The 25,160-nt window shown below is 36.9% G+C and overlaps 2 protein-coding genes across 4 annotated transcripts; both read right to left on the bottom strand.

Moving 5' to 3' along the window:
• Nucleotides 1-872: 872 nt before the first annotated feature.
• LOC103033589 (cytochrome P450 2B4) lies at nt 873-15,207 on the bottom strand. Of its 3 annotated transcripts, none has more exons than XM_015603246.3 (10): nt 15,118-15,207; nt 10,927-11,166; nt 10,365-10,524; nt 9,845-9,997; nt 6,915-7,075; nt 6,612-6,785; nt 3,746-3,887; nt 2,443-2,627; nt 2,016-2,157; nt 873-1,385 (listed from the first exon to the last, which is right to left on the bottom strand). In XM_015603246.3, the coding sequence occupies exons 2-10, from the start codon at nt 11,119-11,121 to the stop codon at nt 1,195-1,197; spliced, it is 1,503 nt and encodes a 500-aa protein (XP_015458732.3). In that variant the 5' UTR covers nt 11,122-11,166; nt 15,118-15,207; the 3' UTR covers nt 873-1,194. The 3 variants fall into 3 exon arrangements, with proteins under 3 accessions (XP_015458732.3, XP_049318696.1, XP_049318697.1); XM_049462739.1 differs by lacking the exon at nt 15,118-15,207 and adding an exon at nt 11,298-11,315; XM_049462740.1 differs by lacking the exons at nt 2,016-2,157; nt 15,118-15,207 and adding an exon at nt 11,298-11,317 and having other exon boundaries at nt 1,230-1,385.
• LOC125780389 (cytochrome P450 2B4-like) lies at nt 12,681-23,317 on the bottom strand. Its single transcript, XM_022663227.2, has 10 exons — nt 23,266-23,317; nt 22,549-22,795; nt 19,666-19,825; nt 18,794-18,946; nt 17,251-17,411; nt 16,934-17,107; nt 15,739-15,880; nt 15,409-15,593; nt 15,118-15,259; nt 12,681-13,535 (listed from the first exon to the last, which is right to left on the bottom strand). Exons 2-10 carry the CDS (start codon nt 22,741-22,743, stop codon nt 13,345-13,347), a joined length of 1,503 nt encoding a protein of 500 aa, XP_022518948.2. The 5' UTR covers nt 22,744-22,795; nt 23,266-23,317; the 3' UTR covers nt 12,681-13,344.
• Nucleotides 23,318-25,160: the final 1,843 nt, after the last annotated feature.

Here is a 25,160-nt window from a genome sequence, read left to right as displayed (position 1 = left end):
GTAAATTTGAAACTAAACTAATTTTCTACTCATATCTTGAGTTTAATTCATTTTCTTTTACATTTCATTAAAAAACTAAAAAAAAAAAAAAAAAGAGTAGCACTTTTTGAAAGAAATGTAACATAAGAAAGGTAGAGGGCAAATATTAACCATGTAAGCTGTTTATATTGCTTGCAATTTAGGTGAAGCAAGCATGTCTAAAGCGTTTTAATGTAAAATTGCTTAATTTTGCTGAATTAAATACAAGTAACAAAGTAAACGAGTAACAAAAATATGATTATCAGGGTTAATTAATTAGGGTTAATTAATGAGGTCCGAGTTAGATAACGCTAGATGTTATAGGCTGAAATATCTGTAATATATGCAGCATGGCTTAGTAAACACTTTTTTGTAAAATGCTTTTAAATTTAAGTGAGGAATGAGATACTGTTTGCTTTATACCCCTCTAAACCATGCCTGGCATTAGGCATGTGAGAATATGAGTGCATTTAGTGACAAGTATGTTAGTGAGGTCACCACCCCACCCCATCCTCAAATTATCCCATCATAGAAGGACTGGATGGAGCACCATTATGCCAATTATGGGGGGCTTTATAACCCTCTTACCCATGTCTGGCATTAGACATGATGCCAGCAGGTTCATGTTCATCTACCCCAAAAATACTTTTCCTATTGGCAGTACTTTTCTGCAAGGACTAGGAAAGCTGTGATGTGCTCATTTGCAAACCTGTCTCAGTAATGCAACCTAAAATTAGCTGAATGTTTCAATTAGAAGACGTGTTTAAGAACATTTTAGTAGTGTCAAATAACTTAGCATAGGTGTGAATACTTATTAATGCACTAATACACACTAATTAAGGGACAACACTTCATTTATAAAGTACTAATGTTTTTAATTCTAACACTCTTATAGTATCAAAACAATCTTTAGAGCGAATCTGGGGAAAAGGGGTCTGATTACTGTCCAGTTTCACAGATAATGTTACTGTGATAATCTAAGAAAAGTGACCACAGAACCACATTCTACTTGCATTTGTAAAGCTATATAAACAAATGTACATTTTATTTACAGTGACATGCTTTACATTTTGTAATCCCATGTTGAAAATCTGCACTTGTTGGGTTAAAGAATTTTTAGGGTTAATATTGTCCACTTGTAGTGTAATTGCTGGCAGAGAGAGCTAGTGGTCTCATTCAGTGGGTGGTATCCCTGCTGTGGCAGACTGTATTATAGGGGAATGGAGAACGGACCAAGCCCACAATGCCGTTCATGTTTGGGCGTGGAGCTCCAGGAGGCCATGAGAACTTCAGTCGCTGGATCAGAGAGGTGAAGAAGATGAAGAGCTCTGCTTTTGCTAGAGTCTCACCTGCACACACCCTCGGACCTGCAACGAACACCAACATAACATTTATGAATATAAACTGTCTCAACTTTGGTTCCAAAATTTTTTATCATTTTTAGCACAAGCCATTCTTACATAAAGACCTGCAATATTTCTTGGGCCCTGACTACCAAGTGAATAATACTTCCACCCTCATGCTTATTAGTTGGTAAAAATATTTTATCAAATATTACGACTCTTGATTTTGCTGACTCTGGCCACAGTGTTTATATTCACTTCCTCGCTCCATAACACAATCAAATGTTTTGCAGACTTTAGGATTCCTTCTGAATACATGTGTCAACTAAACTCTCCTGGAGATCCATTCCTCATATAAAGGAGTATGGTTACACTGGTAGCCATTGATAACCTTGTGACTTCATTATGCTCTCTACATCACAATTGATGTAAATGCATTTGAAAATGTATAATATAATAATATTTTTATATGATTTGTACAGAAAAGGCTAGCAGCAATGCAACATATCGCAACATACCCTTCAGCTTTTTAGTGGCATTCATGTTTGACACCAGCAAAGAACTTCAGAAATGACCTAACTATTCCTAGTGATTGAGGCCTGTTACTCCAGACATCCAGTGCTAAAAGTCTCATAAAACATGATGCAGACTCACCCAGGGAAAATGGCACAAACTGGTCACTTTTGCTGAACTGTCCTTTCTCATCCAAAAAGTTCTCTGGGTTGAACGTGTCCGGGTGCTTCCAGTGCTTTCTGTCAGCCAAGAGGGCTGTTAAGTTGGGCATCACCTTTGTTCCCTTCCATGACATAGAAAACAACAAATCCTCCATTTAGAGACTAATATTATATTTCATAATAATATTAATTAAGAGAGAAATATATCATATTAATGTAATAATTTTGCTCACAATAAAATATATCATGATAGTTTTTTTTACCTAGCTCCACTCTTATCTCTAGTCAAAACTACGTCTAATTGTTTCCATTTATGTATTATCTGTTTACACTCCTTCTTTAGGTGTTTCTAGCTTCACCTCCTTTCTTTTATTATTACTTTCTTTTATCGGTGATTCCTCTGTTACCTTGGGGAAGTGGTACCCTCTGAGCTGTGTCGGCTGGGTGGTCTCGTGTATTGCGATGGGGACGAGGTCAGCACAGCGCTGGATCTCGTGGATAGTGGCGTGAGTGTACGGGAGCTGGGCACGATCTTCCATGGATGGAGAACGGTCAAAACCCAGCACCCGGATGATCTCCTCGTGACAGCGGTCTGAGATGTGGTAAACCAAATATGCAGTTTAACCTTATTTCATTAATTTAATTTGTTACATTTGTATTTGATTACATTGTGTATAAAGTAGGGGTGTAACGATATGTGTATTTTTTACGAACCGTCACAGTTTAGAGGTCATGGTTCGGTTCGCTTAAACACACACAGAATACACGTCCACAGGTATAGAGTAGAAACGGGGATCATTCAAACTGTCCACACACCGTAGCTGAAATCGTGCCGTGCCATAGAGAATAAATAGTCGACAGTGGCTTTCCAGTGTGAATGTATATTTAGATGCTCTTACTGTCTCTTTCTCGTGTGCCATCTGTCTCTGTCTCTTTCGCTTGCGCTGTCTGTCTGTCTCTCTTTCGCTATCTGGTTTCTCTCTTTCTCTCTCTCTGAGATATAATACAGTTTAAGCCTGTCAGACCTAAACCACACTACACTTTTATGACTTTTATTACCTCACAATAATACTGACAATTCCAGCATAAAAAATAATTATCATGATTTTAATTCATTTTTAAGTGATTGACACCACTAATATATTTTAATTTTAACAATGTAATGCTGATATTTCTTAAAAAGAACTCAAACACTAAAATGCATCCAGTAATATGCTAAGGAAAAAATATTTGTAGTTTAAAGTAATGCTGTAAATGACAGTAGGAGTGAACCCTGGTTTCAAGCATTTAATAAAAGTGCTTGAGCTCCGCTGCAACTTTCCATTAGAAAAAAACATGTTTATAATGAAGATTCATTGTTATTATGAAGTCAATAAAGGTGAGGCTATACAGAATGCCCAGCCTCTTTATTTTTTCCACCGACCGTACTGAAAACGTACTGAATCGTGGGGTTTATACCGAGGTGTGAACCGAACCGTGAATTTTCCATACCGTTACACCCCTAGTATAAAGCAATGTGTAAAACTGGAAAAAACTACTGCACAATATAAATGCTTAATAAGGAACAGTGAAGTGTATATGCCCTATTAAAATCAAATTTAAATAAACAAATCAAATACAATTTAATGTAAAATGATGGTGCACTAATCATCTTTCCAACACATCAACAGCATTTCCACCATCCTTCTGTAATCAGGCCTGTTTCAGTACCTTGCACAGCAGGGTGGTCCATCATGTAAATCAGGCCCCATCTGAGCGTGGCTGCTGTAGTGTCTGTCCCAGCGAGGAAAAGGTCAGCAGTGGTTAAAAGCATGTTCTCCTCATGAAATGTAGAATCTTCATTGGACTGTTGCTGCTCAGAATAAAAAATAAATAAATTCAGTACAACATAATGTTTCAGAAAACAGCGTAACTAAATTATACACTGAAACAAGTTCGACATCTGGTAAAGGACATGGGAAAATATAAAATCTACACTAAAGTTTACTGAAATGTGATTTACTAAAAACTAAAGGAAGTTAGGACTTGGGTCTTAGTACAGCCTTTGTGCCCCATAAAACAATCTGTTCTGTCTAAATAGATTGTGGATTAATTGTCTTTCTGGTCTGTCTTTATAGTATTGACAATATGCTTTGTTAAGAATATTGAGGTTGTTATCAGTAACAAAGAACACTAGTACAAGATTAACCGTACATTTAATACAGACAACGTAAAAGTGTTAAATTGGATGATGTGCACCAAAAATTTTATAAAAAATATCACTGTACTATACATAAAGAGTATCAGAACCTGATGCCACTGCTGATGCATTTTGACAGTGTGTAAAAGCTGATAAATACTATCAAAATATCTTTAAATATTGTAATATAATATTTTTACCTTATCAACCAGCTCTATCTGCATGTAATTACTTACACCATCGGTGGTGGCTGTATTGTTTTTATCGATGTCGGAGTCATATCGTATCTAATGAAGCTAATAAATAGAAATATATTGCCATATTAATTTTGACCATGCTGTCCATCCTTACAAGGTACATGCATTTTGTGTCTAAGCGAACACTCTGGCCCCATTCAATATTTCCCCACAGCCCTAGAGGTTAAAGGCCAGTGGGTAAAGCCACTCAGGTTTTCTTCAGGCTCTGTTTTTCCTTGGTCTTTAGTGAGGAATGTACGTTTTCTTTATTAACACCTGCAGGGCAGAGCAAAGTGTACAGTGCCTTGACCAACAAAGTAGCTCAAGAGCAAAAAAAAAATCAATCATTTTCATGTTACACCCACAAACTTGTCAAAGATATAAGCAAGTAACTGAAAAGGGTAGGTGTACTTTAGGCACTGTAGGTGTCGACAGACAGAAAACACAAGACCAGAAAACTAAGCACATACCCTCTGTCATTTTTTATGTGCCAAAAAATATATTTACAAACGTACTTGCAGCACAATTCTTTTGCATTAAATTGGAATTTAATAACACTGTCCATTTCCTTTAAATAACTACTAAAATACAAAACCTTTGCACTGTAGAATCAGGGTAGGGCAATATGGCCTTCAAACAGGTTTTTTAGAGGCACAAAACAGAAGGCAATGAGAATCACTGGCAAGAAGGGGGCACTAGCATCCAAAGAAAGCAACACAGTTGGGGATTTTCCTAACTAAAATGACAATAACCAAATTATTACCATAGTTTAATGTGCAGTTTCATTGTTTAATGGCCATTTTTTCATAACTAGCATAAAAAGCTAGCTAGCTTGGTAAGTTTGCCATTTCACCTTGAATGATGCAACAGACGCCAGAGACTGCAGTATTTAATGTGAAACAAAACAAATTAAATAAAAGCTAATTACGCTAATTTTATCTTTTAAATCACAGAGGAAATTAGGAATGGACAAAAATAGTTAATTGCTGTACCACCTGCCCCCCTTCTGAAGACATACAATGCTCAAAAATTAACCTGTTAACCAGCAGCTAGGTTATTGAACTTTAGCGCTGTACTGGTGCTTGAAGGTTTGTCTTCAAATATTAGGGGAGGATTTCTCCCCTTCCCCTTGTATCTCTACAAGGGGTAGGGGTATAAAAGAAAAATGGCACTGGGCCTTAGTGAGGACATGTTTGGAATTTTAATTTGCATCTTTAGCTTTGAACTAAAGATGCTAGGCTAATGTTGCTAACAACCACTGGACATAGACTCTAAGAAATATCACAATCGATTCCATTCATATAAACCCAAGATTGACCTTTAAAATCACCCTAATATTTCACTGTATATGCAGAAATCTTACGCCCATTAGCAGCATGTCAGCTGCCGGCCTCAGCTAGCACTGCTATTGTAGCATTAGCAATGGACCATCAGCCTTAAACAGCATCACTAGTGCACTGTTAGCATTGCTATTCGCTCAGCATTGCTATTTTGGTATTAGCATCACTACCACAGCATTAGCCCCACTTAACATCACTACAGAAATGTTAGCATTGCTATCACAAAGTTAGCATCACAAAAGCACAGACTGCCAGGCTCACCCAGCACTGCTATCCTGGCCCTAGTCACAATCCTTATCTAAAAAATATCTAAAAACTAAAACTGAGTTCTAAACCTTAAGATCCTGAGTGCACTCATGAAATTAAACATGAAACATGTATTTTTATATAACGTATATATTTTTGTCTCAACTTCCTACATTTCATGCAGTCAATTGTGGTCTGGTAAAACTAGACTTCTTTTTTTTTCTCTTATCTTTTAGTTGTACAATTACATTGAATATGAAAAGAGATTTCCAGAGAACTAAACAAAAAACTGTTATTTTAACTGAAATACCCCTAAAAGGACAAATATCGAATAGAATCCCAATCGCAAATTGAATTAAATTGAGACCCTGTGAACTAGAGAATCAAATCAATTTGAGGAATCAGTGCACTATTCTTAACACACTGAAAATCTGTGTGCATGCTAAGTAATAGTCAAGTCAAACTGAGTATATAAGAAGGTTTTACACAACGTGCAGTGTTAGTGTCCCCTCTCACAAGGGTCTTTCAGCCCACAAATAACAGGAGAATTTTTTTTTCTGTGATTTAACCCTCACCTTGGTCATCTCCACCAGATAGGCATCAATGAAGTCTCTTGGGTTTTCTGGGTCCAGAATCTTTCTGTGTTCCTCCACAATCTCACGAATGAACTGTTTTAGGGAGTCAAAATTGTGCCTGATCTTATGGTGTGGACCTGGGAAGTGTTTTATGAAGGGAGCCAAGCCAAAGATCTGTAGAAATGAAATCCATGTTTCATGTCATTATTAAAAAAAAGAATAATTTTGTGAAGGTCTTTAAAGGAATGTTGTTCTTGGCTCTCAGAAGCAATCACAATTAGGAAAAATCTTTCCGGTTCTTACCCGTGCCATAGGTGCTCCGGCAAGCTGAATGTTTTCATTTATGATTTCCAGCAGCTTAGCGAATCGCTTGTCGTCATACTCATATCTTTCTCCAAAAACGATAGAGCAGATAATGTTGGAGACTGAATTCATTAAGAGGTGCATAGGACAAACAGACTTCCCTAAATAAACAAAAAGAATAGGAGAAAAGACTTGATGAGAAAGAACACAACAAAAAAAATCGGAAAGTCATATTAATAAGAGAGAAAATGACTATGTAACCATTTTAAATCAAGTATTTCTTGTGTAATATGCCTGAGTGTACAGGTTTGTGTACACCTTTTTTTTTACCAGTCAGGTTGTAACAGCATTATACAGGAGTTTCAGTTTAGTTTTCCAGCACCTGGGCTGGAGTAACATTAGCATTAGCAGCTAATCGCTTTTTCCTCTGTTCAGAGGAGAGTAATATTGGCCTGTAGCCTGCTGCTAACCCCACCTAGCACTGCTGGATTGTTAGCATTACCTGCTAAACATGCTAGCTCTTTTGACGTTCAGAGGCAAGTGTATCGGACTTTAGTTTACCGTATAATAACAAGCTATGTGTAGTGCTGTTGGGCAGCATTAGCTAAAGGTTAGCCGCTAATGCTAATGTGCCAGTTTTAGTGCTGGATAAATTCCGATATCTAAGCTTACTGTAAATAATCAGAAGCACTTGACTTACCCAAGTGAACAGTTTTTAGGAGAGAAATCTGTGTAGATTAACACCCAGCACTTGTTAGACTGTAAAATAAAGTATTTTTTTATTATTATTTTTTTATTTAAATTTTTGTTTCATTCGCTTAGCTTTACTTAACTTAGTTAGCTAACCCCCCCGCCCGATTTCCTGTTTGGCGGAGATAATACAAGCCAATTACAAAAATGTGCAGGGTCACAGTATCTACATTCCTACCAAAATTTGAGACATCCACAGCTAATTTATTAACCAAACAAATTAGGGGGCGCTGTAGAGTCCGCTAGCTGTTCTGGAATGAGGGAGCTGCATCCAGAACATTTGGGATGAGTTGGGAAGTTGGGAATGAGGATAGTGGGCATTCAACATTCTGACCCCACCAACACTGAATACAATTATATCCTCACAGAACTGCTCCAGAACAGTGGGACAGTAAATGTTTCTTTCTGTTTCAGCCCATTCCTCCACAAACTATGTGCTTCTTGTCCAGGAAGAACACAACTCTGCCCCTCCCACATTCCAGGCTAACACTGAAAGCAAACAATGAGTTTATCCGATCGGCAGAGGTTTCAAGTAACAAAGCACAAATATTTTGTTACCATACTTAAGTAGAAATTTTGGTTAAGTATACTTTACTAAAGTAATTATGTTTCAGACGACTTTTTACTTATACTCTTTACATTTTCACACAATTATCTGAACTTTCTACTCCTTACATTTAAAAAATAGCCTCATTACTCCTATTTCATTTCAGCTTCTTTTCATTTTGACTTCTCGTCGTAATAAAAAACATATCCAGATAAATTTCTCTAGCTAGATAGAGTGAATTTGATTGTGGTTGGAATAGAAGTAGAAACATATAACATTCCGACACCCTATCGGTTTATACATAATCCATCACACCCGCACACTTCACACTTTAGCAAGAACATAGACGATGTATGCAGACTAGTATGAAGATGATCTGTGGCAGAGACTCAAGAGAACTTGGGCTCTCGAAATGTTCTAACCAAGCTTCTTTAATACATTTGTATTGTACTAAAATACATTCATTTTCAAGATGCATCATTGCAGCTGAAACAGGGAGCCTAGTGCTTTCTAAATTTTTCAACATTAGCACTATAATAACATTATAGTCATTATGGCCATTTAAAACAATGTAATTTAGGGAGGGGGAGGGGGTTAGTGCACTATAGGCACTTTTCCATTACATTACATTATATTATAATTATATACATTTTTAACTGCAGTACAAGCAACATATACAAACATACAAAATGTAAAACATTGTGCTCATAATATAGGAAAATAAATGAATACAAAAATAAAAGAAAAACAACATGCTTTATCACTACCAGGTTAATAAGGTAATATTTTGTTACCTGCCAAACCTATACTATTAAGATTAGTATATACTTGGTATTAGTACATAAAGTACAAATGGGACGCAGCCAATGCTTTGAACTTCCGTATGGTATGCCATCCGTATGCTGGCAAAAGACTTCTATCCTACTTCACAATCTGGAACAACAGGTAGCGTGCCAAAATAGGCACACATTAACTCCAGCTCAATTGTCCTGAATCCTGGCTAAGAAACACTGAGTTACTGAAGAGTGGACTAAAGTGCACAGAGACCGGTGCCATTCTTACCATACAGAACTGGTAGAGTAGGGCAAGGTGGATGGAAACAGGCATTAGAAAATACATGATGTGTAAAGTAACCTTAGGTTCAGTTACATCACCTTGTGGTGTCTTGCGTCCATCATTTTAGTCTGTAAAGATACTATTTAATAAAACAAAACCATTAACATTTGTTAACACAATAGATGACAAATGGCCAGAGACGAGGCTGTGCTGAGACCCACGAAAGGAGGTGGTGCAGGTGCAGTTTAATCTGATTTAGTACCCAGATAATTACTACAGCTATGAACAAATATGGCCTCTATTGCTGCTCCGCTGAAGCTAAGCTGTTTTTAATGTTAAAGCAGCTTTACAATGCACAAACGCATGCTAGTCCACAACACAGGACCAGGTAAACAAACTTGTTAGCTGATTTGGACCAGAGAAACAAAATTCAGGTCTGAAAACACCTTAATAAAGCTGCTACAGAAGAAGGGGTATCTAGAGCCAGTGAGCTGAAACTGAACTCAGCAGGGTGGTAGATCTCCAGGAATAGAAATAAAATCACTGGGCTAGAGACTTAGAATCTTTAACTGTGTACCTTCCTGCTTGAGCATCTCTTTGATAAGGTATCGCGCCTCTTCAGCCACACCTTCCTCCACATTTTTCTTCCCCAGACCAAAGTTGCGCAGAGTGTGTAGAGCAAATCGGCGCTGCTGTTTCCAGGAAATTCCAAATGGGGCCATCAGGATACCTGACAGAGGCAACAACAGACTGAAATTATGAAAAAGAAAGAGAGATAGAGATGAATATTGAAAGATCGAATGACAGTCATCTTTTGGATGATCTGGTCCAGTATAGATAAAATGAGAGGCGTCAAACATGTTTACATCGTCCCCTGGGGTGGCTGCAGGTTTTTATTCTAAACAACCAGCAGCACACCTGATTTCTCTTGTTTAATTCCTCTTTTAGTCTTTGAAACAGATTATCACATGGGCACATGCTTAGCTGTAATGAAAACCTGCAGCCAAATGTGGACAAACATGACATCCCTGCTGTAGACAGAATAGACAGTAACTTCAGCAGTAAAAGCAAAGCAAAGAAGTTAATGATTTACTGACCATAGCCTTTGGTGACCCAGTCTAGTATTGGAATAGGTGACCTCCCAGCGTACACAGCACTGTTCTGAATGAAGGCTTCCTTCAGTGCTGACAGGCTGTTCACCACGATCACTAGGTTCCTGCCCATGTACATGGAAGATAAGTCACCATAATTTGGCATCTGTTGAGGAAATTCAATGTTTACTGTATCTAGAACATTCTGTAGTCTACTGCCGCTCTTCACCTAAGTCACTTATTAACAGTTAATATTAATTATCTTTTAATAATTGTCATACTGCAGGTTGCTGATTAATAGCAACATAACTATTTCACATTACATAAATAGATCATGATCACAAAAAGCAATTTACAGTAACTTAAGCTGTAGAGTTTGTACTTATGGGCACACATGGGTTTCATACTACAGAAAATATACAATAGTTTCATGTGTATTGAGTACAAAAACTTAAAATTAAGATCAGTAAAAAAAGGTCTTTGATTTAAGAGTAACCATCACAACAAATACTATTCCTTAAGCCCAAACACACACACACCAGTGAAACACCAAAAATACAAAACTGACCGATTTGACAAAGCCAACCGGATCTTTCATAATCAGTGGCAGGTTCCCCAAGAAAGGCAGTGGTTTGGGTCCAGGAGGGCTGCGGCTTACGGTGGAGTTCAACCTGAAGGTCTCCAGCAGAAGCAGAAAGAGCAGACCACCAAGCAGGGCCAAGCCCACAGACATCCAGTCCAGATACCTCAGTACAGACTCCATTCTGCAGGAGGTTTAGGACATAATAACTGCTCCCAGCTTTATACTCTACAACCAGGAGGAGGAGGAGGAGCAAATTAGAAACACACACCATTTGATTCAGCCTGGGTCGGCGTTTGTAGAGAAAAGTTCACAGCAAGTGAATGAGAAAGGTTGAACTGAAATGCCATTGCCATTACCTGTCCAGAGGTCAAAAAGTGGGCGGGAAGTCACTATAGACCGAACATCAACATCACAGAAATCATGACTCTTCATTTTTTGTCTGTCAGTCAGATAAAGTTCAAACGGTTTAAATCTGAAGATAAAGCATATATTTAGGGACATTTAGAAATACACCAATTCTAAATATCACCGGTATATTAGTCGGGGGAGATCCGGAGACCAGGCTGATGAATGTAAACGAGGCTGAAGGTGGTTTCTGCTGGTTCTGGTCTCTCGCGGTCTGCTGGGTCATTGGACTGCTGGACAACCTGGTGCTCACAATAAACTACATATACTGTACATAACCTAGCTAACGTGTTTTTCCACACTTTACTCCCAACATGAAGTAGCTAAGTTTCTCCTCCCCCGACATCCTTACACCGCCAAGCCCCGCCCCCACAGACACCGCGCCAATCAACAGCCGAATACACTCCTAACAATGACTGACAGCTCTCTACAGCCAATCACCGAAAACACTGTAAACTCACACACACGTAATATATGGAAAATAAATATATAAATATATATATATATATATATATATATATATATATATATATATATATATATATATATATATATATGTATATATAGTCAATATGTGTGTCTTAGTCATGCTCTTTTTTCTTTATTGGAAATTATTAAAATGATGGTTAAATGTTTCTACATCTATCTGCAGAAATCTCCAGTTTCCAGTTGTCACTATGGCCCAAAGCTCTGGAACTCTTCCACCACAACTCAGCTAAATTAGTAGCATATGCAAATGATCTAATAAAAACTTATTTAGAGCTTCCCATTATCTCAATGTTTTACTATTTACTCATAAAAGAAATTAATTAGTTCTGATTCATCTTTTTTTCTGTGCTCTATTTCTTTTAAACATACCTATTCCACTATGTTCATAATTTCTCTCTTTGGTTTCAAATAACCTCTGAATACAGTTTAGGAGAAAATTATTTTGTGCTGTGTACATTATCTGTGCAATATTAAGGTCTTCTAAATCATAGCATGAAATTTAATAAATAATTTGTTGATTGTTGTGGTCTGCTTGGTTAATAATTCTTATAGCTTGCTTCTGTAGTACAGTCATTGGATTTGTGTTGGTTTTATACGTGTTATCTTTACACAACATATTCAAAATGTGTTCAATTTTTGGTGTAAATTCAAATGACAAACTCAATGACTCAATGAAAAAAAACCTTTTGCTGGTATTCTGAATCAGAGAAACTCAAGTTTCTCTAAATATCCCATTTAAGTCACCAGCTTCAACAGCTTTACCAGCTTGAACTGGTCAAGGTTTTTTCTACAGGAGATTAAAATACATAACAGTATTATGAATCTGTGTTTAAAAACGCCAAAAATATTTATTGATTTAACCTTTATTTAAACACTGTAATACAATAAGAAAAACAGTGTCTTAAAAAAAAGCTTGAGTAAAACATAATAAATACATCTCTGAATAAAACAAATGTGATACAAAAGTGAATAAAGCAAAACAGTCCAATTTTCACAAACAATCACAAAACATAGTACCCTCATTTTATTAAATAATTAAATTAAATTATATAAAAACTGCTAAATTACTTTAGAGGTAATTTATGTGGCTTTATAAATAAAGGGCTTTATTTAAAGCTCACAGAGATAATATACGGTGCAGTTCATTTTATGATTATAACTGTCGGAAATTAATGAAGAAAAGATAGATTCCGGGGACCTCAGTGTAGCACCTGAATGTACATGTGGAAAATGTCATGGTAATCGAGAGACAAATAAAAAAATATTTTTACAAGGTAAGAAGGCTTTGTTTCCATAATACATTATTTTTTGTTTACAAGTTTGTTTACAGGACACAACAAATGATGGCTTTTGAATGGTAGATCAATGATCACAGTATTATAGTAATTACTTTAAACTACCATGATTAATAACTAATGAAGTGATCAGAATTACAATAATATATTCCTTGATACTGATCAGTTTGTTAAATCTGAAATGTTCAGGGTTCATTGAACATGGTGGTCTAATTCAGTGGGTGGTCTCCCTGCTGCTGCAGATTGTATTATAGGGGAAGGGAGAGCGGACAATGCCCATAACACCGTTCATGTTTGGGCGAGGTTCTCCAGGAGGCCATGAGAACTTCAGTCTCTGAATCAGAGAGGTGAAGAAGATGAAGAGCTCAGCCTTTGCCAGAGTCTCACCTGCACACACCCTCGGACCTTCAGGAAAACACAAACACACAAAATAATGAATAAAAATGTACATACTTATACAAAAAAAGTATTTACACAGTCCAATCAGAATATTATGACTACCTCTTTGTTTTCACACACTTTTCTGGCTCCACCAATCATATTGGACCATACTGTAGTTCTATAAATTACAGACTGTAGTCCTTCTGCTTGGCTGAACACTTTATTATCTTTTTCTCACCCTGTTCTTTAGTTGTCAGGACCCCACAAAACCACCAGAGAGCAGGTAGGATTTGGGTGGTGGCAGCTAATTCTCAGCACTACAGTGACAATGGCATGGTGGGAGTGTGTTAATGTTTGTGTTGTTCTGGTACAGGTGACACATCTGTGCTGCTGGAGATTTTTAACATCTCAATGTCGCTGCAGGACTAAGAATATTTCACCAACAGCAGAAATTCCCAACTACAGCATTCTGTGACCACTGATGAAGTTCTAGAGGATAACCAACACAAACTGTGCACCAACAGCGGAAAGCTTCTGTCTCTGACTTTATTTTAGCTAAAGGGTAAATCATATAGGTATTAGTGCTGTGCGACTTTTACGATTAATTCGATTAAGACGCTACAAGTGAGAGGAAGACCGAGGCAGAACGGATCCTTAAAAGACTTGCAATTCACAAGTTAAGTGACTAGAGCCCCACTTGGGTCAGCGTAGTTATGTTTTGAGTTGTTTTGGGTGTTGGTGTAGGGCAATTTTAACCTATATAAAGGTACATTCTGAGTTCACGCAATTCCTGTGTCTGTGTATCTGTGTGCCTCCTGGCTTCTTGGTCACAGTGGCCATGCCCTATGCCCAGCGGCGCCGTCACAATACAGATATTTTATCTTTTTCATCTAAAATATCCGAAAAGCTTCCTATTTCTGCAGTATTTCAGGTTTATCTCTGTTTTTGGCGCCTCCCACAAACTAACGTGTGCATATTTTAATAAATATTTCGCTCCATCCGAGAAAAAAAATAAAAATAATCCAGTATTTTGACACAAACACCCGCTGGGATAAAGCATATATTTAGCTAGAAATAAAATCTACCGTTTCAAAAACTGCAGCGTCATCGCTCTCCAGTGAGGATCTGTGATTAATTGTGGAAAACAATAATAATCTCTCTGTGACTCGTTTGGTGTGTTATTTCTCAATTTTCAGTCGCAAACCCGCGTTCTGAAGTATAATCCATTGTCCATCAGTGTGTGAGTTTCTCCGCATGATATGAACGCAGGGGCTTGAAAACAATGTTTTGAATCATTGATTCACTCAATGAGTCGAAACAACCCAAAGCTACTGAACACCAAATAGATATATATATAATTGTTTTTTTTTTTTTTTTCAAACCTAGTTTTTAACCATTTCTTTGTCATCTGTAGTTTGAATTTTAGTAGGGGGAAAAAATGGTTATAACCATAACCGCCCAGCTCTACTAGGTAGGCGTGTCTATTTGAGTGGACATTGAGTAAACACAGTCTATAAAACCTCCAACAGCACTGCTGTGGGATCTGTCTTCCAAGAAGTAAAGGTTTTAGTTATTTTGCAATAATTTCTCTGCTGAAAAAACTCACCCAGTGAAAATGGCAGAAAATGGTCACTTTTGCTTAACTGTCCTTTTTCATCCAGAAAGTTCTCTGGGTTGAATGTATCTGGGTGCTTCCAGTGCTTTTTGTCTGCCAAAATAGCTGTTATGTTGGGCATCACCTTTGTTCCCTGAATTGAGACAGAAAGCAAATAAAAACACATAAAGCCTCAGATTCACCAACAGAAAAATACATTTATACAGTAAACTTATAATTCTGTTGGGCAGAAAAATGTTCTGTTACATATATTTCTACTTTATTACTTAACACTGCAATTACCTTAGGGAGGTGGTATCCTCTGAGCTGCGTCGCCTGGGTGGTCTGATGCATCACAACTGGAACAAGGTCAGCACAGCGCTGGATCTCGTGGATGGTGGCATGAGTGTACGGGAGCTTAGCACGGTCTTCCATTGATGGAGAGCGGTCGAAACCCAGCACCTGAACAATTTCTTTATGGCAGCGCTCTGAAATAAGGTCAAACACAGTTATATCTTTTTTTTCTTATAACTACATTATTGCATTCTTACATAATTAAACATAATTATGTCAAACTGACCTTAGTAAAGTCCTACAAAATGTTAATCTGTCAAATCAGCCCTGCTTCTGTACCTTGCACATCAGGGTGATCCATCATGTAAATGAGACCCCATCTAAGAGTGGCTGCTGTCGTGTCGGTCCCAGCGAGGAAAAGGTCAGCAGTGGACATGATCATGTTGTCTTCATGAAACGTGGAGTCTTCATTTGACTGTTGCTGCTCAGAAAGAGATTTATATTCATATATTATTTATATTTATATTGTAATCAGCTACTAAAGAACACTGAAGGCTGACACAATAATTGATTAATTGTATCACGTTACTCAAAGGTACATCTTTATCTTCAATGTCCTTCTGTTTGTATGCATCATAACCGACTTTAAATCCTATTATTTCTGACATTATTTTTCAAATGATGAGGCCAAGATTCTCATTTACTTTTTCAATAATGGATACTTGTAAAAGTAAATACATTTAAAACATAATTTTTAATAAAATAAGGTCTGAAAATTTGCATAGACTTATTAATGCATTTGTCTGCATTTAAGACTAATTTGTTATTTTGGAGCGCTGCAATTTTTCAATCGCTCCCAGTACAGTAAAGAACTCTGTCATCCACATAAAGATATACCTTACAAACTTTCACTGTAGATACAATATCATAAATATAAACTGAAAAAATACAACTGGCCCTAGTATTGAACTCTAAGTTTAGTGACTCAAAGCTCAAAGCTTCCAAAAACAACATGCTGTTGTCTACTAGACAGGTAGCCCCCAAACCAGTTAATAACATTGCAGTCAAAGCAAATGCTGTGTAATGTTTTTAGCAGCAATGGATGATCAACTGTTTCAAAAGCTTTAGATAAATCTACAAAGTCAGCAGCAAAAATATATAATTTAAAACTAGTGTAGCAGCTGTAATGGTGCTATGTTTTTTTAAGAAACCATACCCCTGTGTGCTCAAAATGCGCAAAATAGCATAAACAACGTCTGCAAGTCACTCTGAATAAGTTACAGTTTGCAGTACAGATACCATAAATAAGGTTTGGTTTTACTTTCAGGGTTTTTGTGAAATTCTTTTTCAGTATGTTCATGCTTTAAAAGCAGTTTGCATTTGTTCAATCTAAAGAAACATACTTCTGTTCTAGGCTTAAATGTTTATTTAGTTCACACACAAATCAGTTAAATATGTGAAGACAATTTCCTCCTCTAACAAACCTTTTGGCTCAGTGCTGCTGAAACGTAAATTATAATAGCTGAACTCTCACCTTGGACATCTCAACAATGTAAGCGTCAATGAAGTCTCTAAGGTTATTTGGGTCCAGAGTCTTCCTGTGCTCCTCTACAGCCTCATGAATGAAGTTTTTTAAGGAGTTTGCATTCTGCCAGACCTTCTGGTGAGGTCCAGGGAAGTGTTTTATAAAGGGAACCATGTTGAAGATCTGCAGAAATAAAAAAAACCCAAAACAAGTACATTTTGTACTAAATTTTTAGAAAGCATTTCAAATGTATTTTAACTGTAAATTATTTAGGCCACTACAGCAAAATCTATCAGGAATGATCTTGCTGGAAAGAGAGTTTTTACCCGTCCCACAGTTGATCCTGCAAGCTGAATGTTTTCATTAATGAGTTTCAGCAGTTGAGCGAAGCGCTTGTCATCATACTCATAGCGATCCCCAAAGACGATGGAGCAGATGATGTTGGAGACTGCATTCATAATGGGGTGGATGGGGTAAAAAGGCTTGCCTTCAAAACAAAAACGATGTAATAAACATGATGACTTTAAACCTTACATTCAATTTTATAAGGCAGAAAAATAACCCTAAAAATAATACTAAACATAAACTTATCCCACTTTAAGTGTTTACGATTCTCTGGCTCTGGGCTATTGATCATTAATTTATCAAACATTCTTCAGTATGTAGCCAGTCCAAAAAACATGGAAATAAACAATGACCAATGACAATAGAAAGCTTTGTCTTAGTACACTGATTTGCATATTTTCTTTTTACAAAACAATACAAAGCTTCCAACATACATTTTTACTCGTCTCTACAGAGTTGCAGGATATGTCTGCATGTGTACATATGGATGGTTGCAGAGATTGACAGTCATAAACACTGTGGTAGGCTGTATTTTTTTCAAACTGTTTTTTTAAAGCAACTTTTATTATTTTTTCATTTATTTAATATGTTTATATATTTTTTAAAAAGTGAAAAAGTGTTTTCCCCTAAAGCTAATAACTAGTTGGGCCACCCTTAGCAGCATCAAATGCAATCAAGCATTTGCAAATAACTGTCAATGAGTCTTTCACAGCACTGTGGAGGAATTTTGGTTTATTCTTTTTGGAATTTTTTTGTAATTCAGCCACATTGGAGGGTTTTTGAGAAAAAACAGCCTTTTTAAGGTCATGCCACAGCATCTCAATAGGATTCAGGTCAGGATTTTGACTAGGCCACTACAAAGTCTTCATTTGGTTTTCTTTAGACATATAGAGGTGGTCTTGCTGGTGTGTTTTAGATCATTGTCCTGCTGCAGAACCCAAGTTCGTTTTAACTTGAGGTCACAAACAGATGGTCGAACATTCTCCTTCAGGACTTTTTGGTAGACAGCGAAATTCATGGTCTTCCAAGTCCTGAAGCCAGCAAGGTCTGGAAAGGTTTACCACTGTTCCAGGTTTTCACAGCTCTTGCTGTGGTTCGCTGGAGTCCCAAAACTTTTTAAGACAGGCAGATCTCCGTTACTTTCTTTCTCATTTGTTACTAAATTCTTTGGATATTGGCATGATGTCTAACTTTTGAGTATCTTTTGGTTTACTTCGCTTTGTTAGGCAGGTCCTGTTTAAGTGATTTATTGACTGAGAACAGTCAGTTATGTTTTAACTGGGAGGCAAACTTTTTTTTCCACACAGGGCCATGTAGGTTTGATTTTTTTTCTCCCTTAATAATAAACACCTTCATTTGAAAACTGCATGGTGTGTTTACTTGTGTTGTCTTTGACTAATATTTAAATTAAGAGTGACAAACATGCAAACAAATAAGAATTTATGACAGGGACAAACGCTATTTCAGACCACTGTAGTTCAGTCAAATTATTGGTGAATGTAGGTGTAGCTGCCCAATCTCTACCTTCATGCTTGAGCAGCTCTTTGATGAGGAATCGCGCCTCCTCAGCCACACGCTCCTCCAGGGTTTTCTTCCCCAGGCCAAAGTTGCGCAGAGTGTGCAGAGCAAACCGGCGCTGCTGTCTCCAAGAATTACCATATTCAGCCATGAGGATTCCTGAGAGTTAGAGGTAGAGATATAGTGAGAGAGAAATGATAAGAGAGATTGGTAGAGAAAGGGTCAGTTAGTTAAGTTTAGTTTAGTCTATTGTAATATGCTTTTTATCTCATTTTGCAGATATAGGCCTCTCACAATAACTTTTTTTTTATTCCATTTATTCTCCCCTAATTTTTGCTATACCAATTACCCAACCCACTCTATCACTAGTAACGCCCCCAACACTAAGAGGGTAAAGACAAGCACAGGTCCTCTCTGACACATGTGAAGCCAGACGCCACCTCATTTTTTTAACTGCTACTAAAATAAAGGAAAGCACAACAACCCAGCTCTGATACATCAGCTAACAGATGCCTGTGCTTAACGACATCAAACTAGGAGTGTTTTGGGGAGCTTCATCTAATCAACCAGAGAGAGCAAGGCCAATTGTGCTTTCTCGGACTCTGGCTGCTGATGGCAAGCCGCATGATCAGGATTCGAACCAACAATCCCTGGCTCATAGTGGCAGCGCCTTAGTCTGTTGGAGCCTACAATTACAAAAAATGCATACCACCAATATATATATATATATATATATATATATATATATATATATATATATATATATATATATACACAGGAGAACAAACTGCACACTTGTTCAAATTCACGTAAAAAAAACGTGTAATTGAACCCAACTACAGCAGTAACGTAAAGTAAAACATTAATTAGTGACTGACCGTAACCATTGGTGACCCATTCCAGTATCGCAAAGGAGGACCTCCCAGCATACACGTTCCCATTTTGAATGAAAGCTTCTTTAATTGTTGGGAGGTTGTTCAAAACTAATACTATATCCCTGCCCAGGTACACTGAGGAAATCTCACCATATTTCGGCATCTGTTGAGAAAGAGAAATGTATACTAAATCTTCAGCTTAAGAGAAAAGTATAAAAAGTGTTTTTACGCATCAGTTTGAATAATATTACATTAACTGAGCTTTAGCTATAAATCAAAACAGACAAAAGTATAATTAAACCAGTATTACATGTTAAAACCAGAATAGCAAATGTTGTAAAAATTGTAATTGCATTGCTTAAAGAACAAGCATTCAAAGATCTCAATGACTTTAGTGCAACTGCCTTTACCCTGATCATCATGAAGTTCTGTATTTCTGTATTTTGAACCAGGCACCATGAACCAACACCAACATCAACAGCAATGTCTTATGTATGTTTGCACACTATGGACTACATTGTCATTCTGCTATAGACACCACTGTAGTAGAGCGCACGTTTTCTTGATATAGACTTACAGTGCCAACATGGACTTTGCACTGCTGATAAACATGAACCTATCGGCTCTGTGCCAGTTATGTCAGCTATGAGTTAGAAGGATATAAATCCACCAGTTTTCAGCTGTGGAGCTATGGAGCTGTAAAACTGTGTTCTTATGAATGATGGTGCTTAATTCAGTTCTTCTGGGATGATCTGTAGAATTGGGGACAAGGCATGTCCAATATCCTATGTTCCAGAATCTAGTAGGATTTTTTTGCTTCACAGTAAAGACAGTTACTCCAACAAAAGCAAGCTAATGTATTTCTTGAAAACTAATATAGTGCATATATCTAGAGTATTGTATTATAGTTTGTAGAGATAATACACAAAAAAAAAAATCTGGTGCACTGACTCCCAAAACCTTATCCTGTGCTGATGAGAGCCAGTTTCATCATAACGTTTTTGATGGTCTTTTCGATGACTGCACTTGAGGATACTGATCTTCATTTTAAGTATTTTTTTCTTTGCCTAGTTAAGCAGTTCTTTTTTACATTACCCAAATAGGGCTATTCACTGTATACCTGTTAATCTACATCTTCACAACTTTTCACAACTTTACAACTAATGCTAATGAATGAGATGATAAAGGTGTGGGAACGAGATACTAACGCGTGGGAATTAGATAATTAAGGCATGGGAATGAGGTCATTATGGTGTGGCCACGACTTATTAAGGTGTGGGAACGAGTTAATTAAAACGTAGCCATTAAGGCGTGGCCAAAACGTCCTTTTTGTTTTACAGCCAATAAAGCAAGCAGCTCTCAGAGGTTATGCTCCATATGACTGCCTGAGGTGGGTTAACGGGTCTGCATACTGTCTGCGTCTGAGTCCGTCAACTTTTAGTATGAGAATTAAATGTCTTTTATGTAGAATGAAACCAAGTTTCACTGCAAGAGACTCTTAAATATTGCCATAATTCATTCAGAGATTTAAATAAAATTAAAAAAACAGTTCACTCTCCATTTTCTTAATAAAGATTATCTGTATTATCTGGATTAAAGGAGCTATGATGTAATATTCAGTTTCTTCATGGTGTTAGAAATTCGTCTTTCAGTAATCAGGAGTCAGAAGTTGTTAGAAATATGCCATCCGGGCACCAAGTTGTTAGAAATTCGGCCTTCAGGAATCAGGAGTCTGATTCAGGAGTCAGGAGACGGCTTCAGAGTTGACTTGAGTTTATTGACACACACAGAGAGTATGAGTACAGCTCAGTCGATCAGAACCAATCTGACTAGGGATATTTTGAGGGGACATTATATACATTGGATGCTGCTTTGAACACTGCAGGTTGGTTTCAATCTTACATAAAAACAATGAGGGTGCCTGCAGAGACAAGTGGTCAGTTAATAGTCTGGGTCCCTGCAGAGATAAATGGTCAGAGATAGTGGAGGATTGACCATTCAAGTTTTGTAACAGACATGATGGAGCCATAATTGGGGAATAGGAGAGGGTGAAAGAGTTATATTAGTTATATATTAGTATTATATTAGTTAAGTATAATTTGTTATGGGCAGAATTCTATTAATGGGCATTAATTTACAAAAACGAAAGCTTTATTATTCTCGGCTAGATAAAATAACTTGTTCCCACACCTTAATCAGTCGTGGCCACGCCTTAATGATCTCATTCCCACGCCTTAGAATCTCATTTTCACACCTCTTGGCCAAGCTTTTTTTTTTTTACATCACGTTAGGGGCTCCTATGTTTTTCTTCATAGATGACTTTTGAATTAATCTAAAATGCAGGACATTTAATAATAGAAAAACAGTGAATTTAAGGTGTGTCTAAACTTGTGTTTCTTTAAGAAGAATCAAATACAAAATAGCAGCATATACGTACACATGAAAGTGGTTTATGATTAAAAGTAACCGATGCTAATCGTTTTTTTTCTTATTTGGGGTTCACACAGTTTAGAGTCTGTCTCCACATGTCCTTTATGCTAAGCAACAACAACATTGTTGTTGAGCTGTCAATAAGCTGTCCTAGCAGGCCCATTATTTCAGTAATGCTAAAGCATGCTATAATTATAAATAAGGCTATTATAATATTTAGAAATCCATACTGAGATGTTTATAGAGAAGTCATGTGTTTAACTGGTACAACGCCATCTTCTCAGGCATATGTAGCCATGTATAGAGCAAGTAAGATGACACACCTCCAACATGATAAGCAGTACTGTGTTGTTCATCTTCCACACCACCATGGCTCTCGTTCAAGTCTTATAATAGCTACTGAATAATCCAAAATTACTACATCTCTACAGATAACAGAGTAAACATAACACTCACCGATCTGATTAGACCCTTTGGGTCGTTTATCATCTGTGGCATGTTTCCTACGAAGGGCAGTGGCTTTGGTCCAGGGGGGTTACGACTCCTGGAGGAGTTCAACCTGAAGATCTCCAGCAGAACCAGACATAAAAGACCACCCAGCAGGGCCAAGCCCACAGACGTCCAGTCCAGGTATCTCAGCAGAGACTCCATTCTGGGAGAGGTTCAGGACACTAGCACTCTCTCCAGCTTTATACTCTGCAACCTGGGGGGAGGGATTGATGCAGTGCACATGACTTGCACTCCTGTGTGAATCAGCGTTGATGGGTGTTTCAGGTTCAAATCAACAAATTAAACCTGTTCCAATATTACCTGTTCAGAGGTCACCAGCCTCAGCAGTGCTCAATAAAGCACTGTAAACAATGACCTACAGCCCAGAGAATATTACTCTTCCTTTTATGGTATGATGATGTTTGATATGGGATATGTTTGATAGTCCTTATACTAGTGGTATAGGTGTTTATACAGACCTCACATTGTACATTTAGTTAAGCCTGGACAGACCATCTCATTCAATGTTTATATATATATTATATATATATATTTTTTTTTACAACATTATAAATGAACACTGAAGTCATCCAGAATATGAAGGAACAAATAAGAAATCATGTACTAAACTTAAAAGTGTTAAACAAACCAAAATAACACCTAAAGAATTTAGGTGTCTCTTACCTGGGATGCAGTTAACTTGCAGGGTTTGAGGCTGGTAATTCTGATGAACTCTTGGTCTTCCTTTCCTGGGGTAGTCCTGACAAAAGCCAGTTTCATCATAATGTTAATTTAAGTAATTAACTCTTGACAAGTTCCGCACAGCTGTTAACTGAAAGCCATTCAGTTGTAAGTACAAAGTACATTTGAAAATAAATTGTACTTTTACACAAGTAAAGGTCTAAAGAGAGGAATTCTCTTTTTACCGCAGCAATATTTTGTACTTTTCCCAAAACTGCCTCTGACAACACACAACTGAGCACAGTTTTCAGGTAATAGGCTGTTCTTATTTACATCACTTTATAAATATTATGTAATTTAAGTTATTATTATTATCATAACTATTATTTTTATTAATTTACATAATTAACATTTCTAGGGAAATGTGCTGTCCTTGTGCTAAATATTTTAATTTCCTCCTAAATCAACTGTAATTGCTACTTACTTCAACCATGACCCTGACCTTACACACAGTAAACACTCACCAGGGCAGGGCGATAAATTGAGCTTTTAGGAACTAACAATATATTTTCATGCGAGATATTAAGGCAGTAAATATACTATCTGGTGAAATACTGAGAACTATTTAATTTCCACAGTGTTTACTTCAAGCGGCATAAGGTTAATAGCTTGTTAATAGTGGAAGCTTTGAGGTGCGGGAAACTCAAAGACCAAAGACCATTTTAGCTCACTTTTTATTTATTTATTTTATTTTTCTTAATAACTTTAGACACACTTTTTTTCCAAAAGCACACTTTATTTTTGTGTCTCTTGTTTTAGGCGACTTGAATAAAAAATAAATAAATAAATAAATAAAAAATAATAATAATAATAATAATAATAATATATATATATAGAATCAAAAGTTTTTTCATTATTAATTTGTGTAATTAAAATTGTAATTAAAAACTTTCAGTTGTTGCTGACATAAAACTGCTGTAAGAACTACTAGGCTACTTTAATATACAGGATAATGCACTGACTGATAAACGTGTCTTTTTGTTATTATCTTATGGGATGAAAAATATTTAAATACATATGTCGCCAATTAGCATTGTGTAATTATCGATATATTATTATTTTTATCCATATCGCACAGCCCTAACACACACACACACAGACACACACAGACAGACAGACAGCTGCAGTCCTTACCTTTGAACACATCAAAGGAATGATATCACTTGTAATCTGTCTTTATACTCAACTCACTCTTCACCCACATTCACCTCTCAACCAGTAAACCTGAAAACATTCAGTAGGTAAAGAGTTTCTCTTAGAGTGCAATAACTTAATGCTTTCATCTGATGCAATCTTTAGTAATGTTCTGGATCTTCCTGTGTTATCTTTGTACTTTCAAACTGCAAATCAGCTTCCATATCCTCTCCAAACCTTCTAAAAATGCATTAGATATCCAGATGTTAGTGGACACCCCTTCTAATGAACACGTAAATCTACTTTAAAGGAAATAAATTTGCACTTAATGAGAGAAATCGTGTTAAACAGATACCTCGTGGGCAATGCGATGCCTGGGCGCAGAAGTATAAAGCCAGGTTACAGTGGTCGGCCAGGTTGAGGACACAGAACCAGAGAATCTATACAGAGGAGAAAACCCACTTGCGATTTTTCCCGCGTTTGTCTGGGCACCAGGGGGCGCTCCTTAGTGAGTTAAAACTGAATGTGCCCATATGGAGCAAAATCAGTTTATAAACGTTGGATCATTTTCACACTGAACAAATGCACACATTTGCTCATCACAGAACAATATAAAATGGATCAGTAGCAAAGAAACTGTTTTAAAGACTTTAAACTCATGAACCTTTTAAAACATGCTTTTAAACTTTCTCTCCAGCAGCAGC

The sequence above is a fragment of the Astyanax mexicanus genome, chromosome 13 (genome assembly GCF_023375975.1).
Source record: "Astyanax mexicanus isolate ESR-SI-001 chromosome 13, AstMex3_surface, whole genome shotgun sequence".
Taxonomy (NCBI): domain Eukaryota; kingdom Metazoa; phylum Chordata; class Actinopteri; order Characiformes; family Acestrorhamphidae; genus Astyanax; species Astyanax mexicanus.
The sequence above is the reverse complement of the archived record's forward strand: the minus strand, read 5'-3'. Positions and strand labels throughout refer to the sequence as shown.